This window comes from Platichthys flesus, chromosome 7 (genome assembly GCF_949316205.1).
Source record: "Platichthys flesus chromosome 7, fPlaFle2.1, whole genome shotgun sequence".
In the NCBI taxonomy this organism is placed as follows: domain Eukaryota; kingdom Metazoa; phylum Chordata; class Actinopteri; order Pleuronectiformes; family Pleuronectidae; genus Platichthys; species Platichthys flesus.
Window position 1 is genome coordinate 2860112 of NC_084951.1, and position 13216 is coordinate 2873327.

At 38.8% G+C, this 13216-nt stretch overlaps 1 protein-coding gene across 1 annotated transcript in view; it reads right to left on the reverse strand.

The window, feature by feature from the left end:
- The window catches only part of prkcz (protein kinase C, zeta), a 110694-nt gene extending 97577 nt beyond the window's left edge, over positions 1-13117 (reverse strand). The window contains exons 1-4 of the mRNA XM_062392474.1: positions 12849-13117; positions 2551-2672; positions 708-797; positions 292-342 (exon numbers count right to left, since the gene is read on the reverse strand). Coding sequence (XP_062248458.1) covers positions 292-342; positions 708-797; positions 2551-2672; positions 12849-12916 — 331 coding nt within the window. The 5' untranslated portion in view covers positions 12917-13117. The remainder of the gene's footprint in view (positions 1-291; positions 343-707; positions 798-2550; positions 2673-12848) is intronic.
- Positions 13118-13216: the final 99 nt, after the last annotated feature.

Genomic DNA, 13216 nt, shown 5'->3' on the forward strand with positions numbered 1-13216 from the left:
GTTTGTTTTGTGAATGCGTCTGTGTGCGGAAAATCTGGGTCCTTCACGTGGGAAAGGAAAACTCTGGAGAAAGTCTTTCATGTCAGGTCTGAAAACGGCTTATAAGTTAATAGAGCTCTCTCTCCACTTACAACAAAGCCTTGTTTCTAAATAGGCACCTAACCAAGTTTAACAATTGCTGCTGGATACAAGGTGTGGGATCTTGAGTGCCCATAAGCACACAGCATTAGGTATCTCGCTGTGAGGCGAGACCTAGAAAGGGAATAGTGAAAGCAAAGCTGGTTTACTCACTGTCTTCTCCAGGACAGGCCATGCCAGGCTGCTCCGGGATACTGGGGAAAACTGCAAGAGATACACAATAAGAGAAAACGCATTCAATGTGGGGTTTGTCTTGTTGAGAAAAAAAACGCTGTTCATGAAAATGAAAACCCTGCAGGCCTAAAATGTTACTATAATAAAATGAATAGCACAACAGAAATTAAAGTTCAAATTCAGCCATAAATTACCAGCAATTATGACTAATATACAGCTTTAGATACACAATGAATTCAAGGTCACGCACACTCTTTATACATTAATGTCCTCACCAAACGATCAACATAATGTCGAGCCATCTCCAGATCTGAAAATTATGTACGCAATTATAGCCTTTAATAAAATGTTAATTAAATGATTCTTAAGTATGAAAATATTAGGACCTAGCCCACCATGCAGCAGCAATCCAGACGTTTTGGTTCGATGGTAAATTCGAAACGCTTCCTCCAGCTCCATCTGAGACGAGATGGTACAAGGGTCCCCTGTACACACAAACAAACAAACATTCTTATCAATATAATCTCCTAATTACAGCTAAAATGATTAGTCGATGTCACAGTGACATGTTCGATTAAAAGTCTTATACTGTTTTTATAAGATTATATTTATCGTAATTGAATAATAATCTCCACCAAGGAGTCTGTCTTTGCCTCTGGATTTGTTTGTTTGTAAATAAGCAGGATTACGCAAAAACTACTCAACCGATTTCCATGAAACTTTATGGAGGGGTGGAGCTCGGAACTCTTTATCACTTTCTATAAAAGTGTGAGATAAATCACATTTTCCATGATTTGTCAAAAAAATGTCATGGCTCTTAATGAAAGACAATGTGTTTGTGCATTTTGTTTCAGACTAAAATACAAGTACAAATCTAGTTTATTTAGATGTGTTTTCATCAAGGCTTTTTTAAGCTGTGGTACGCTGACAAATTTTGGCCACCAAAAATGAGTTTTTCACACTTTCTAAAACATTAACAAAATTGGGCCTTTAACAGAGGTAGGTGCTGTACATTTCATTCCGTGTATCATGTACTATGAGCTAAACTCCTTGGCTGTAATCCTGCTGTCTTGATGATACGTTACTTGGAAGAGCGAGAAAGTCAGCGCAGCAGCGATGCAGACTCCCCAAGGTCCTAGTGCCCGGCCTTTTATTGTTAAGTATGATGAGAGGCTATTGGATTGTAATTTGAAGGGGGAGAAAACATACAAACCAGAAACGCACTCACATATGTAGCATGTTAGAGTTTTAAATAACTTGTCCATGTGAAACAATAGTTTAATTAAAGAAAGGGGGGCTTCAGCCCTCCTAAAACAGGCCTAACGACGCCCCTGCTGCAAGTGGAGGAAGGTATTACTAAGGAAAGAGTGAGTCTTTGCTCTCTGCAACTCGCGTTCAAATGATAACACTCCTGGAACGAAACAGTATTTGATTTGCTTGTGTTAGTCCAGCCCCTTGCATTTCGCCACTGAGGGAGCTCTCACTAACCAGTGACAGGTCGTCTGTCTTTTTAAAAAATTTTATTTTATTTTTTATTTTTTTTGGTCTGTGACATTGCGCCCACCCTTGAGAGTGTCCGCTCCCCCCACTTTGAGAACCACTGCCCTAGACTGACAATATACCTACTCACATGTACTACCAGTATTGGCAATACCTAGAGCTTTGTAATTGTCATTACTGCTCCCTTCATCTCGCTCAAACTTTATCTTAGATACTGTTTCTTCTCATGAATATTGTTAATTTGTTGATGTGATCTGTTACTTACAGCATCTATTTAACATCTCCCTGTTTCGGGAGAGGGATCCATCACATGTGACTATCTCTGAGGTTTCAACATTTTATTTTCCAGTTAAAAGTTGTTCTGTTTTGGGGATAATTTTCCTCACTCCTGTTGGGACTTATGAGACTTATTGTGATTTGTGAATATGAGCAATACAAATACAATTTGGTTATTTCATTGACTTATGTATATCTGACTGAAATGAGAAAATACGTTTTGCAACAAAAAAATACCAAACAAACAGAAACACTTCCTATGTGTCTGCTCTTGCTGCCATGTATTTGAGCAGAACATCATTGTTGGTCTTGGAAGCAACAAGTATAATGGACAGTTTGAAATGAGCATTTCAATTTACTATACTTTTTAGTCAGAGTTCAGCAGTGGTAGGAAAACACACAGAAGATACCCTGAGGGCGAGACAGAATAATGTACAGTGTGTGAATATGAGGCATACCCACCTTCATCATCGATCCACTTGAGTGTGATGGGCTGCTGCTTGGCAACACTGCATATCGTTCTCACCTCCTCACACAACTCCACAAAGGTTACAGTGGGAGCCAGGTCTGTGATCAACATATCCCTGAAAGCAAACACACACAGAAAATGTCACTAGCGACTTGTCCACTCTAATGTGGATATTTTGCAAAAGTACATTTTCCCCTTGGGCTGCTTGTCCTTATGCAAATAGAGTTATAAATGATTACAAACGCCTTATTAAAGTGAGGATTTTCAAAATATGTGATACAGCATTTGGGAAACGATGACCACAGCTTTCTTCACAAATGCCCAGGGTTACTATGTAACGAGCATGCACCAGAAAGAACAAGATTTGTTTTCAATGGAGGACAATATCCATTCAAAAAATACCCACAGTACAGTGGACAAGGCAAAACTTTTACTACAGATGTGATTCTCAATCCTGGTGGCAGATCTTGATAATAAGGGCAGATCCTGTATCGTGTTGGCATCCGATCCTGATGGTGGATCCTGATCATGGTGGCTGCTGCATGGACTATGATTTCAACAAGACTGCTTGATATACAATATTTCTTCTCAGATACTCGACCATTACTGACAATAATCCATCAATTCATTGATCTTAAGTTATGCTACAAAATGTTTATTCTAATCAATGCTGCAAATAACCTTATCTTTCTGATGTTCTCCTTTACACTTATTGCACTTCTGTCCAGCCTGGGAGAGGGATTCCTTACATGTGGCTCTCTGTGAGGTTTCTACGTTCTTTTTACCCTGTTAAAAGAATTTTTTTTATAGTTTTCCTTACTCTTGTTGTGGGTTCAGGGCAGAGGATATCACACAATGTTACAGCCCTATGAGAAAAAATTGGGATTTGTGAATATGGGCTATACAAATGAAATGTGATTGACTGATTGATCAATCAAACATGATTGGACAAAAATTGCATTCATTGTGCTTGTGGACATTCCAATAGCGTTTCCTGTCTCTGCTCCATGATACCTCACCTTACTCACAATATTTGAATGCAAAGTAAATTTCCAGTACAGTCTCACACTGGCATCTCAATAAGCAAAGGTAAGAGTTCAGATCATAGATTTTACATTAATGGAGAACTCATTCCAACAGTGTGAGAGAAACCTATAAAAAGTCGTGGGCGATGCTTTGACGCAAGCCTCAAAGATTGCAAGTAGGTCCAGCAACTAAAGCAGGATGTCAACAGTGGCCTTAAGAACATCAAGCAGTCCGTGCTTCCTGGCAAGCTAAAGCATTGGTGACTAAAGTTTGGCCTGTTACCCTGACTGATGTGGCCTCTTACAGTAGTTGATGTTCCTATCACAAAAGTTGAGAACATGGAGGAAATGACCAACTCCTATCTGAGAAAGTGGTTAGGAGTCCCAAGACGTCTGAGCAACATCGGCCTGTATGGACACGTCATTCTCAAGCTGCCTATCTCAGGTCTAGTAGAGGGGTTAAAAAGTACCAAAACAAGGCTGGAGATGACCCTCTCAGAGTCAAATCTATACAAATCTATACGGGCTATTGGGCCATCATTGATTACAGTACCGAAATGGACACCCAAAGTTGCAACTCAACAAGCAAAAGCAGCAATCGGGCAAGCTGACATTGTGGGCCACGCTTAACAGGGAAGAGGAGTTTGGGCCTAGGTCAGAGTAGACCCCAGTGGAATAAAGCAACTCCTTCAGAGCGGTGAAAATTGGTAGTCCTGGAAATCCGGCATGAGGAGGAGGCAGCAGGATTTGCGAAGGCTGTCACTCAGACAGGGGCAGTGGATGAGCGTACAGAAAAGAAAGATCAGCTGGAAGAACCTGTGGGAAATGGAGGCAAGCAGGATTAGCCTCCTGATTAGGGCAACCTATGACCTCCTTCCCTCACCCAATAACGGGTTCCCTTGCAACATCCATCATCAGGTTGCTCAAAGATCTGGAAATCCATTGACGAGCCCTTCGCCTGATCATGAAAGAAACATCACACACTGCAGAACACTGCAGCTAATGGCTCTGGATCAGGAGGAAAGATCCCAACTGGGCCCCACGATGCTAAAGAAATGCACCCAGGTCTGATCAACCTGCGTTTGGCCTGCTTTAGTAGAGGGTGTCTTGTGATTAAAAGACCGAATAGCCTAGTAGTTTATTAAAATTCCATTGATTTATTAAAAAAATAGTAGATAGACAAATCTACAAAAAAATATGAAATCAACGCCCTTTCATCCTCATCATCTCTATCCAACCTACTGAATGAATGCTTGTGGATTATTTGGGCCTGGCTTGTTCTGCAACAATAAAGTTAGAACACGGCGTAAGTCGTAATCTGCAGGAGGAACTCTTCTGTCTGCAGGTGTGTGTGTGTGTGTGTGTGTGTGTGTGTGTGTGTGTGTGTGTGTGTGTGTGTGTGTGTGTGTGTGTGTGTGTGCGTGTGTGTGTGTGTGTGTGTGTGTGTTCGTGTGTGCGTGTGTATTCAGTTATTAATCGAAGATGTCGAATCATGACTCCGGATTGTCCCGTCACTTTAACCCTGATGTCCTGACTGTGCGTGTCACGTTACATCTTGTGTTGTGTAGCATGTTTAAACATTTGTCGACTCAAACAAATACAAAGTAAACATCAGTCCTGTGTGTGTCATAACAACTTGTGATCATTGCTGTTGTTAATTGTTTGACTGTAAAGTGAGCGCAGGTCAGGGGACACAGCATTCAATACCTTGGTTATGCCGTCCAGGTTTAATTATTTTTAAACATCGGCACTCCTGAGGACACACAACAGAAAAGTGTGGGTTTTGTGTCTTCTAGCTTCGATGCCTTTAACTTCTGCTGTTGTGAGATTATTGTGTTTTGACCTTTTGGGGACGTCTCTTATAACTTCAACTGTTCGGAACACAACTCTCTTCATGACAAACGGATGTCCTTATATGGAGAAATAGAGGTGTGGCAGTATGCTAATTGAAGAGAGCGGACACGCGCCTTTCCATTTAGAAAGATTCTGATTCAATTACATACGCATGGTGGTGAGAACAAGACCGGCTGGTGCACACGTGACATGAATCCGGCGACAATTTGCGCACGCACTTATTTTCTAACGAGTAACAACATTTCTGTGCACATGTTAGTAAATGATGCCCAATGTGAATTATTGGACCTGTCTGCTTTTTTAGCATTAAAGGTTAGTTTCAGCTGCTTATCGGTTAAAACACTGATGTTAACAGGCATTAAATCCAGGCACTGATTTTGCACCTGGTGATGAGTCGCTACTCTGACAAAACAATGGTGTTGATACCATAGCAATAGTAAAACTAATGAACTCATATCTACAGTTGTACACTATTAATGATCTCTAGTTGTTTTAAGGAATAACCTAGCATTTTTTTGCTCAGGACTGGATATTGTTAGACATTTTTCATTATTGGTTTTATACAATCCCTGAGTTTCTGTACCGGTACAAGGGTGAATACATACTTTTTCATATTTTATGCAGACTTAAGGGACCTGGCAGTTTGTTGACACATATATGTGACAAAAGTTGTATAGGGTTAATATCCTGCACTAATTCAAGGATGAGCCAAACAAGCATAAACTAAGCTGTTTATCAAAATAAATTATAAGCAAGCATTTCTTTTTCATCTCTCTGTTGTTGAAAGGTGACCTGAAACATAAAGCATGGCTGAATTTCTTATCAGTGCTGATGGCCTTCAATTACTCTTATCAGCTTTAGATGATTTTAAAGAAGGGAGTGCACGTTGAGTTTAAACATCAACTATCCCCCCCAGGTGTGTGTGGATAGGCTGTATCATAACCTATGGTATGCTTTAAACGGTATGAGTGCTGGAGCTGTGACCGGGGACTTGGGTCCATACAAGTGTGTGACTCAGTGTTTATGGTGAGTGTTTGTTGGACTCTGACAAGGTGCAGCACAGCTTGCTTCCCAGCAGGAATTGCTACACAGAGTTTACACCCACACAAGTGAGTGCGGATTGTTGTGTCTCTCAAAAATACACACAAGCAGAGGAGAGCATGGCCTACGGGATAGAGCGGGTGCTCTGCAACAAGAAGGTTGCCAGTTCGAATCCCACTCTATCCCATCTGCATGCCTAAGTGTCCTTGGCAAGATACTGAACCCCTAGATGGCCCCTCATAAAATGATGAGTGTTCTAAAAATGTAAGTCGCTTTGGATAAAAGCGTCAGCTAAATGACATGTAATGTAATGTAACAAGCACATAGAGGGGTTTACCTCATATTGATCAAGTATTTGTTCTGCAATCAAATGAAATCTGGTTGAGTTAACTTTGATACATTATGTTGAATGAGCATGTCATTTCATCAGTTACTTCTCTTATCATGCTTATCATACTTACTGCAATTAAATCAACCAGGGCAATGCTCGTAATGATCTTTTCTCTTGTCCTGTGTTAATGCTCCGGAGCTAGTTCAGAATTATTCCTTGTCATTAGTGAGTCCTCCTCCAACAGTTCTACATTATACTGACACTTTTTATTGTTTGTGTGCTGTACGTTGTGTGGAAGTATTTTTATAAAACAGTCTTTGGTGCAGAGTGAAGTTAGAAAACGTTGTGTTCATCCTACCTGGTTTATTTCAGAGTCAATGTTTTTCATAAAATAAAACTGAATTTTCTTTAATATTGTTCATGTGAGTGGTCTAATGTAAGTTTGAATGATTTACTGAACTGCTGTTATTTTTTCATACGTTGCATATCGACTATTTAAGAGGTCTGTTAGGCCATCGACACAATCTTCAGACCATAGTCACAACTTTTCAAAATAAAGCATGTTATTCAGCTTGATACTGTGTAATGTATTGCAGCAAAACATGAAGACAGGCTGAACGATGCTTGTGGTATTAGTAGGTAGATGACTACATTAACCTTTATGAGACTATTGCAACAATTTGAATTGAATAAAAATTGTGTGGTGGGGTGAGTCACATAGGTCTCCTGCCTCTCTTTTTAGACACACTGACCCTTGCTCTGTTTGCTGAGTGATTATACTCAAAAGTGCTTGGCACACTTAGGAATCGGTCGTGTGCATAAACCTGAAGATCAACATGTTGATCTTTGATCCCTCTAATCAAAAGTGTTTCTTTCAACTCTGGCATATGCAACTCACTGTGTGCTGGTTCTTTGGCAAAACAACTGACTATTGTTTTTTCACCTTACTCTGGGAAAGTCCATTAAGCCTGACTGGTATTATGTTTTTAGAATTAACCATCAATCTGAACTAAAACCAGCCATTCGTCTTTTCCACACAAGCTCGGAGGCTTTAACAGATGATGAGGATGTCTCACATATGAGGATGGATTATTGTGGCAGCCTCTGGTCATACTATCCCACAAAGCAATTGATCTGTGATTGTGGGACATGTGAACACTGCCCCTGGGAGACATAATGTTACTGACTGACTGACTTAAAGAATATTGTGAAACATTTACTGCATGTCAGACCTATTTGTTACATTTAAACTTCATAACAGGTTGGCATGGAAGCATAATAACAGATACTTATTATCTATACAATGTTGAAATTATATTCCAAGGGCTGGAGAAACCCAAGAAATATTCAGTTTACAAAGGAACAAGTCAGAGACCAAATAAAGTCCTCTTATTTGAGCAAGCATAAAAAAGCATATTTTACCATTTTTGCTTAAACATTTTCAAAACGATTACATAAATGATGAAAAATAAAAAAAATAAGGTCACCAGTAATAGGGATGAGCGATTGGCAAAAATTATCAAGATGAAACAGTCAATAACAATTTATTATCATGATGATTGTAAATGGTCTGTATTTCTATAAGAGCTTTTATGGTCTTGATGACCACTCAAAGAGCTTGGCAGTAGTTTTTTTGCCATTCACGCATTCACACACACATATCCGTAGAGTAAATCTATGGGCAGCACTTTTGTCAATGAGAGGGGAAATTCAGTATATTGCCCAAGGTTAGAGGATGACTGCTCTACCCCTCAGCCACAGCCGCCCCAAAATGTTAAGATAATCACAACTCTCCAGACTGATAATTGCTCCTCAGTGGTGGTTGTGGTTCTAAGCACTTTAAAAACTACAAATCTGAGGTAGATCAATGATGTGCTTTACCAATGGTGCTTGCTCAATACATCACCTTTTACTGTTGTTTAATTGCTATTGATGTAAATTATAGTGAGATTATTATCATCTATCATCCAGCCCAAGCCAATCATTTTTTTCATTCGAACTCATCTATTTATTGAATAATGACTGCATCTAGCCCTCACAGCCATTGATCCGACCTTTCTCAATAAGTCTTCTCGGTTAAATGTTTCTGGAGCAGAGTAACAAAATGTCAAAAATTTCTGATTCATTACCTCCTTCACTAGTTTGGTGATATTCCCTCATTTAAAACAAGTGGTGCGTTGTATTGTATAAAAACTAACTAAGTTTAATGGGGTCAATTTACCCCCTTACACCCCATAAAGTTGTCAGACTTTTACTGCTCAAATAGAAAAAGCAAAAACTCATCACAGTATTATTTTGAGCTGTGTGGTCCTTCAGGCTAAGCAGATTAATAAACCATTGAACAAGGTGGCTTTTCTTTCTCGCACTCAATATTTGAGTGTGTTAAACCTTTTCTGACCTCTCCATTATGAGAAGCCAGAGTAAGCCTGGCTCAGTATGCTGTGTACCTTGTTACTGTTAATCCAGAATTATTTAGAAGGCATTCCAATGCGCTATTCAGTAATGCTATCAGTAGTCTATCAATGGGAAATACTTGTTAATATTAATTAACACTTGCTAATTAATTTAGCAAGTAACGTGGCTTTATTCACACATACCCTGGGATTAGAACGTTTTCAGTCACATTCATCCTTTGTATGATTTATTTAGTTTTGTTGCATTAACTATTAATCTTTATTCAACAAAAAGCAATGATGTAGTAAAACATGATTTATACATTTTGAAAATGGATTGAAAATCTAAAACTAAAATATCTAATTTACAAAAGCTGATTTTTCCTTTTCCCTTTTTGAGAAGCAATTTAAATTGAATGAACAAAAAATACATTTAATTGAGATACCCTACTATTATTGTGTTAAATAGTTTGTGTGGAACTGCTTTTAGGAATCAGCTATGGGCACAAGTAGTGGAAAGGAGGCTTTTTTTTATGATGCCTTTAAAACACCAAATTTGCTCAGAGCAGTCATTCCCAGTTTCAGTACACTTTCATTATTTATATCCTTGTTTGTGTATCTTCAGAAGTTGTACACATCTAGGCAACTGGCGTTGGTTGTGTTTCTTGAAAATATTCCATCTCTCATCCAAGAAGCTTCTTCAGTTTTGAAAGGATAAGATCTATGCACCCAAGTACAACTCCAGAGAAGCCTTCATGATAAGTTGTTCATATACTGTGTGATTATACCGTAATACTCTGGACACCGCTTATAATGGTCAAAATATGGTGATCAACTGTTTATATGAATCAAAAAGGCTGGGTCAAAATCCGTACAATACATACATAGGCTGTTTAAATAATTTGGTTATATATCAATAATCCACTTTCAGTTTTAATTAGTTAATTCATCCATTTATACATATTTGGATCTTTAAGAAGTTATGTTTTACAGTTTTTAGCAGCTCTGTCAGTAATTTACTGCCTCTCTCTGACGTCTCTATCAGTCACGCTGCCAAGCGGATCAATTCCTCAAGTTCTGAGACTATTAAACAGGAGCTAAGCAATTCATATACAGTAATCAACCACTTATAGTGATCATTTTGGCCCAGGACACACATGATTAATATAAACAGTCTTCACTGGACTGTAAAGAGGCTCAGGGTTCAGTACAAATTCAGGCGCTTTAGTCTAAGTTGCAACTATTTCCTTTTGAATAAAAATGCTTGATTATGCATAAAAATGGAAACAACACTATTATCCCAGTCAGTAAGACAAGATGCCTAATTCAAATGAAATATATCTAACAATCTACAATTCAATGATGGAAATGAGGAAGCAACTAGAGTAACAAGGTGGAAATGACCTAGTTTCCAGTTAAATATGAATGTCAGGGCTTCCACACAGTTTGATGACATCACACAAGCAGTTTGGAGGCATTTTATGGTTTTTCAATTGATTTATTACATCTGATGAAGGAATCATCATTGACTTAAACTGTATTGGATTATGCTCTAACAAAGTTTACCCCTGAGACTCCAAAAGTTATACTCTGTTGGTGTTTGTATAGATTGTTATGAATGTGAGTACAAAACCAGCTCTGACAGTTTATTGTTTCTGACCTTGTTAAAACTATCTATGGCTTCTATGGGGCTTGTCCTTACATCAGTAAAACAATAACAATTAAATGAATAAAACGTTCTTGAATTGCACCGACACTATCAGAGAATTATTCTAATACAAGCACAATACTTAAGTCTGAACATTTTGTAGTAAAGAAACAAGACAAGCTCAGTATAACAAGAAGTTCTGTCTAAAGGGATGGGACTGTGTAGGGAAGCCCAGTCACATGCAGATTACCAAGGAATAGCAAACAGAGCCACCACCTCGAGATACACTGGAGGTTTGTTCAAAAACCATCCAACAAGGATCCAATCACAGAGTCCTGTTGTTGCTGTGTTGTGAACAAGTTGCAGTTGGGAAATGTGTGATGCAAGACAAGAAGAGGAAGAAATGACGCGCAAACATTATATTTTCCGTCTACAGGAAGATATAAAGTAATCTCTTATTTTTCTTTGGAGTTACAAAAAAAACGAGTTTGCCTGAGTTAAGCTTATTATCAACGATGACATAACCACATAGTTGAGACAAGAGATAAGGAGGCAGAAAAAGATTCACAGTGTGTTGATAAACAGGGAAGAGGTACAGTGATTTAAGTCAACAAGCACACAGGGCCGGCCAGTCAACTCTAGAATAGACGATCCAGTGATAGGTTTACAGTTCAACTTTATGTTCTTTGATAGATTGTGTCACTGAGGTAGTGACAGGAGAGATATAAACACAGTGATCATCACCAATGATCTCCAACAACTTCATCTCACTACTTTTACTACTTTTAGTGGAATCACAGAATTTTTGTCAATGTGGAGGAATGGTAAGTTATTATATGATCAGTCCAAACAAGGAAGTGGTGATAAGCACCTTGTCATGGACTCATCCAACAAGTAATTCCACAAACATCTGTCTATTTTGTCTGTGTGTGGAATCTCACAAACTGTCTAATGTAAAGTAGTGTACAGATTTTGGTGCAATTTTAACAAATTGGATTTGAAGAATATTAGTAAAGATATATAAAGAGTCGATTAGAACTTTGTAGCAGCCGTGTAGGCTTGGCAACATGCTGATAGTCTGTGGAGCCAGTTTAATAGGTCATCTTCTACACCCTTAGATAAACCGCAGCAGTGATTGGCAACTGGCAGCCTACAGTCAATAATATCTGAACCACCAAATCATTTTGATAATTTGATTATTAACATTTCACCACATCAGTCTGACATAGACACTGGAGTTGGACAGCACAGTGGTGAGAAGATTGAGAAATTTGAGAAATTTCAAGGTGAACTATCCCTTAAAGTTAAATTACAAACCATTTTAGTTTGAAATATTGCAAACTTTGGTCCGAAGATTGTGTAATTTGCTTAACACACACTGAATTAGCCAACATGCAATGTATGACAAAATAACAGCAGTTTAGCAAATAATTCAAACTTATATATAAACCTCACCAGTGAATGAAGCAAATTAATTGAATGAAAAAAATTCACAATAAGATTTTCACAGCAAATAAACCAGGTAGGATGAACACAAACCATCTGCACCATAAACTGTCTATAAAGCCCTGCAAACAACATCCAGCACACAAACAAGTGGCAGTATATTGTAGAACTGTTTGAGGAGGATTTAATAATGACAAGGAATAATTCTGAATATGATATCCACAATATTCACAATAAGTATACAAGAATATTGAATATTCTTAAATACTTATTGGGTGAGATTTAAACACTTTCTTCAAATGTTCTCACATGTATCCTCAGTATTTTTAGTGCCTCTGGATGGGCCTGACTCTAGTCACTACTCGGCAATGACTTTGTGAGGAGACACTTGAGGTTCCACAGGTGTGTGTGTGTGTGTGTCGATCATGGCTGAGCAGGCTCGTGTGCGTGTGTGTGTTTGTGTGTGTGTGTGTGTGTGTGTGTGTGTGTGTGTGTGTGTGTGTGTGTGTGTGTGTGTGTGTGTGTGTGTGTGTGTGTGTGTGTGTTCACTCACCCACGGTAGTGTGTTTTCATCTTCACCAGCTCCAGCTCCATTGTGGATCCGTTACAGTGCATATACATGGTGCACTCTGGTTTTTCCCCCGGTGCTCGGACAGGCCTGAACTCTCCCTATCAACCGCTCACGTCGACAGATAAACGTTCACATCACACGGTCTGAAAGTTGCGCTTATCCCGACGCTCTCCAAAGGAAAACTTGTCGAGCTACTTTAAAGTTTCTTGCGTTTAGAAAACATCGGAGGCTTTGCTGACGGATGAATTGTCAAGGAGGATTGAATGACATTACAATCTCCTGCCCCTCCTTTCAGAATAAAATGGATTCTCACAGATTGGATTCTAGGATCATGGCGAAGCTTTTATTTT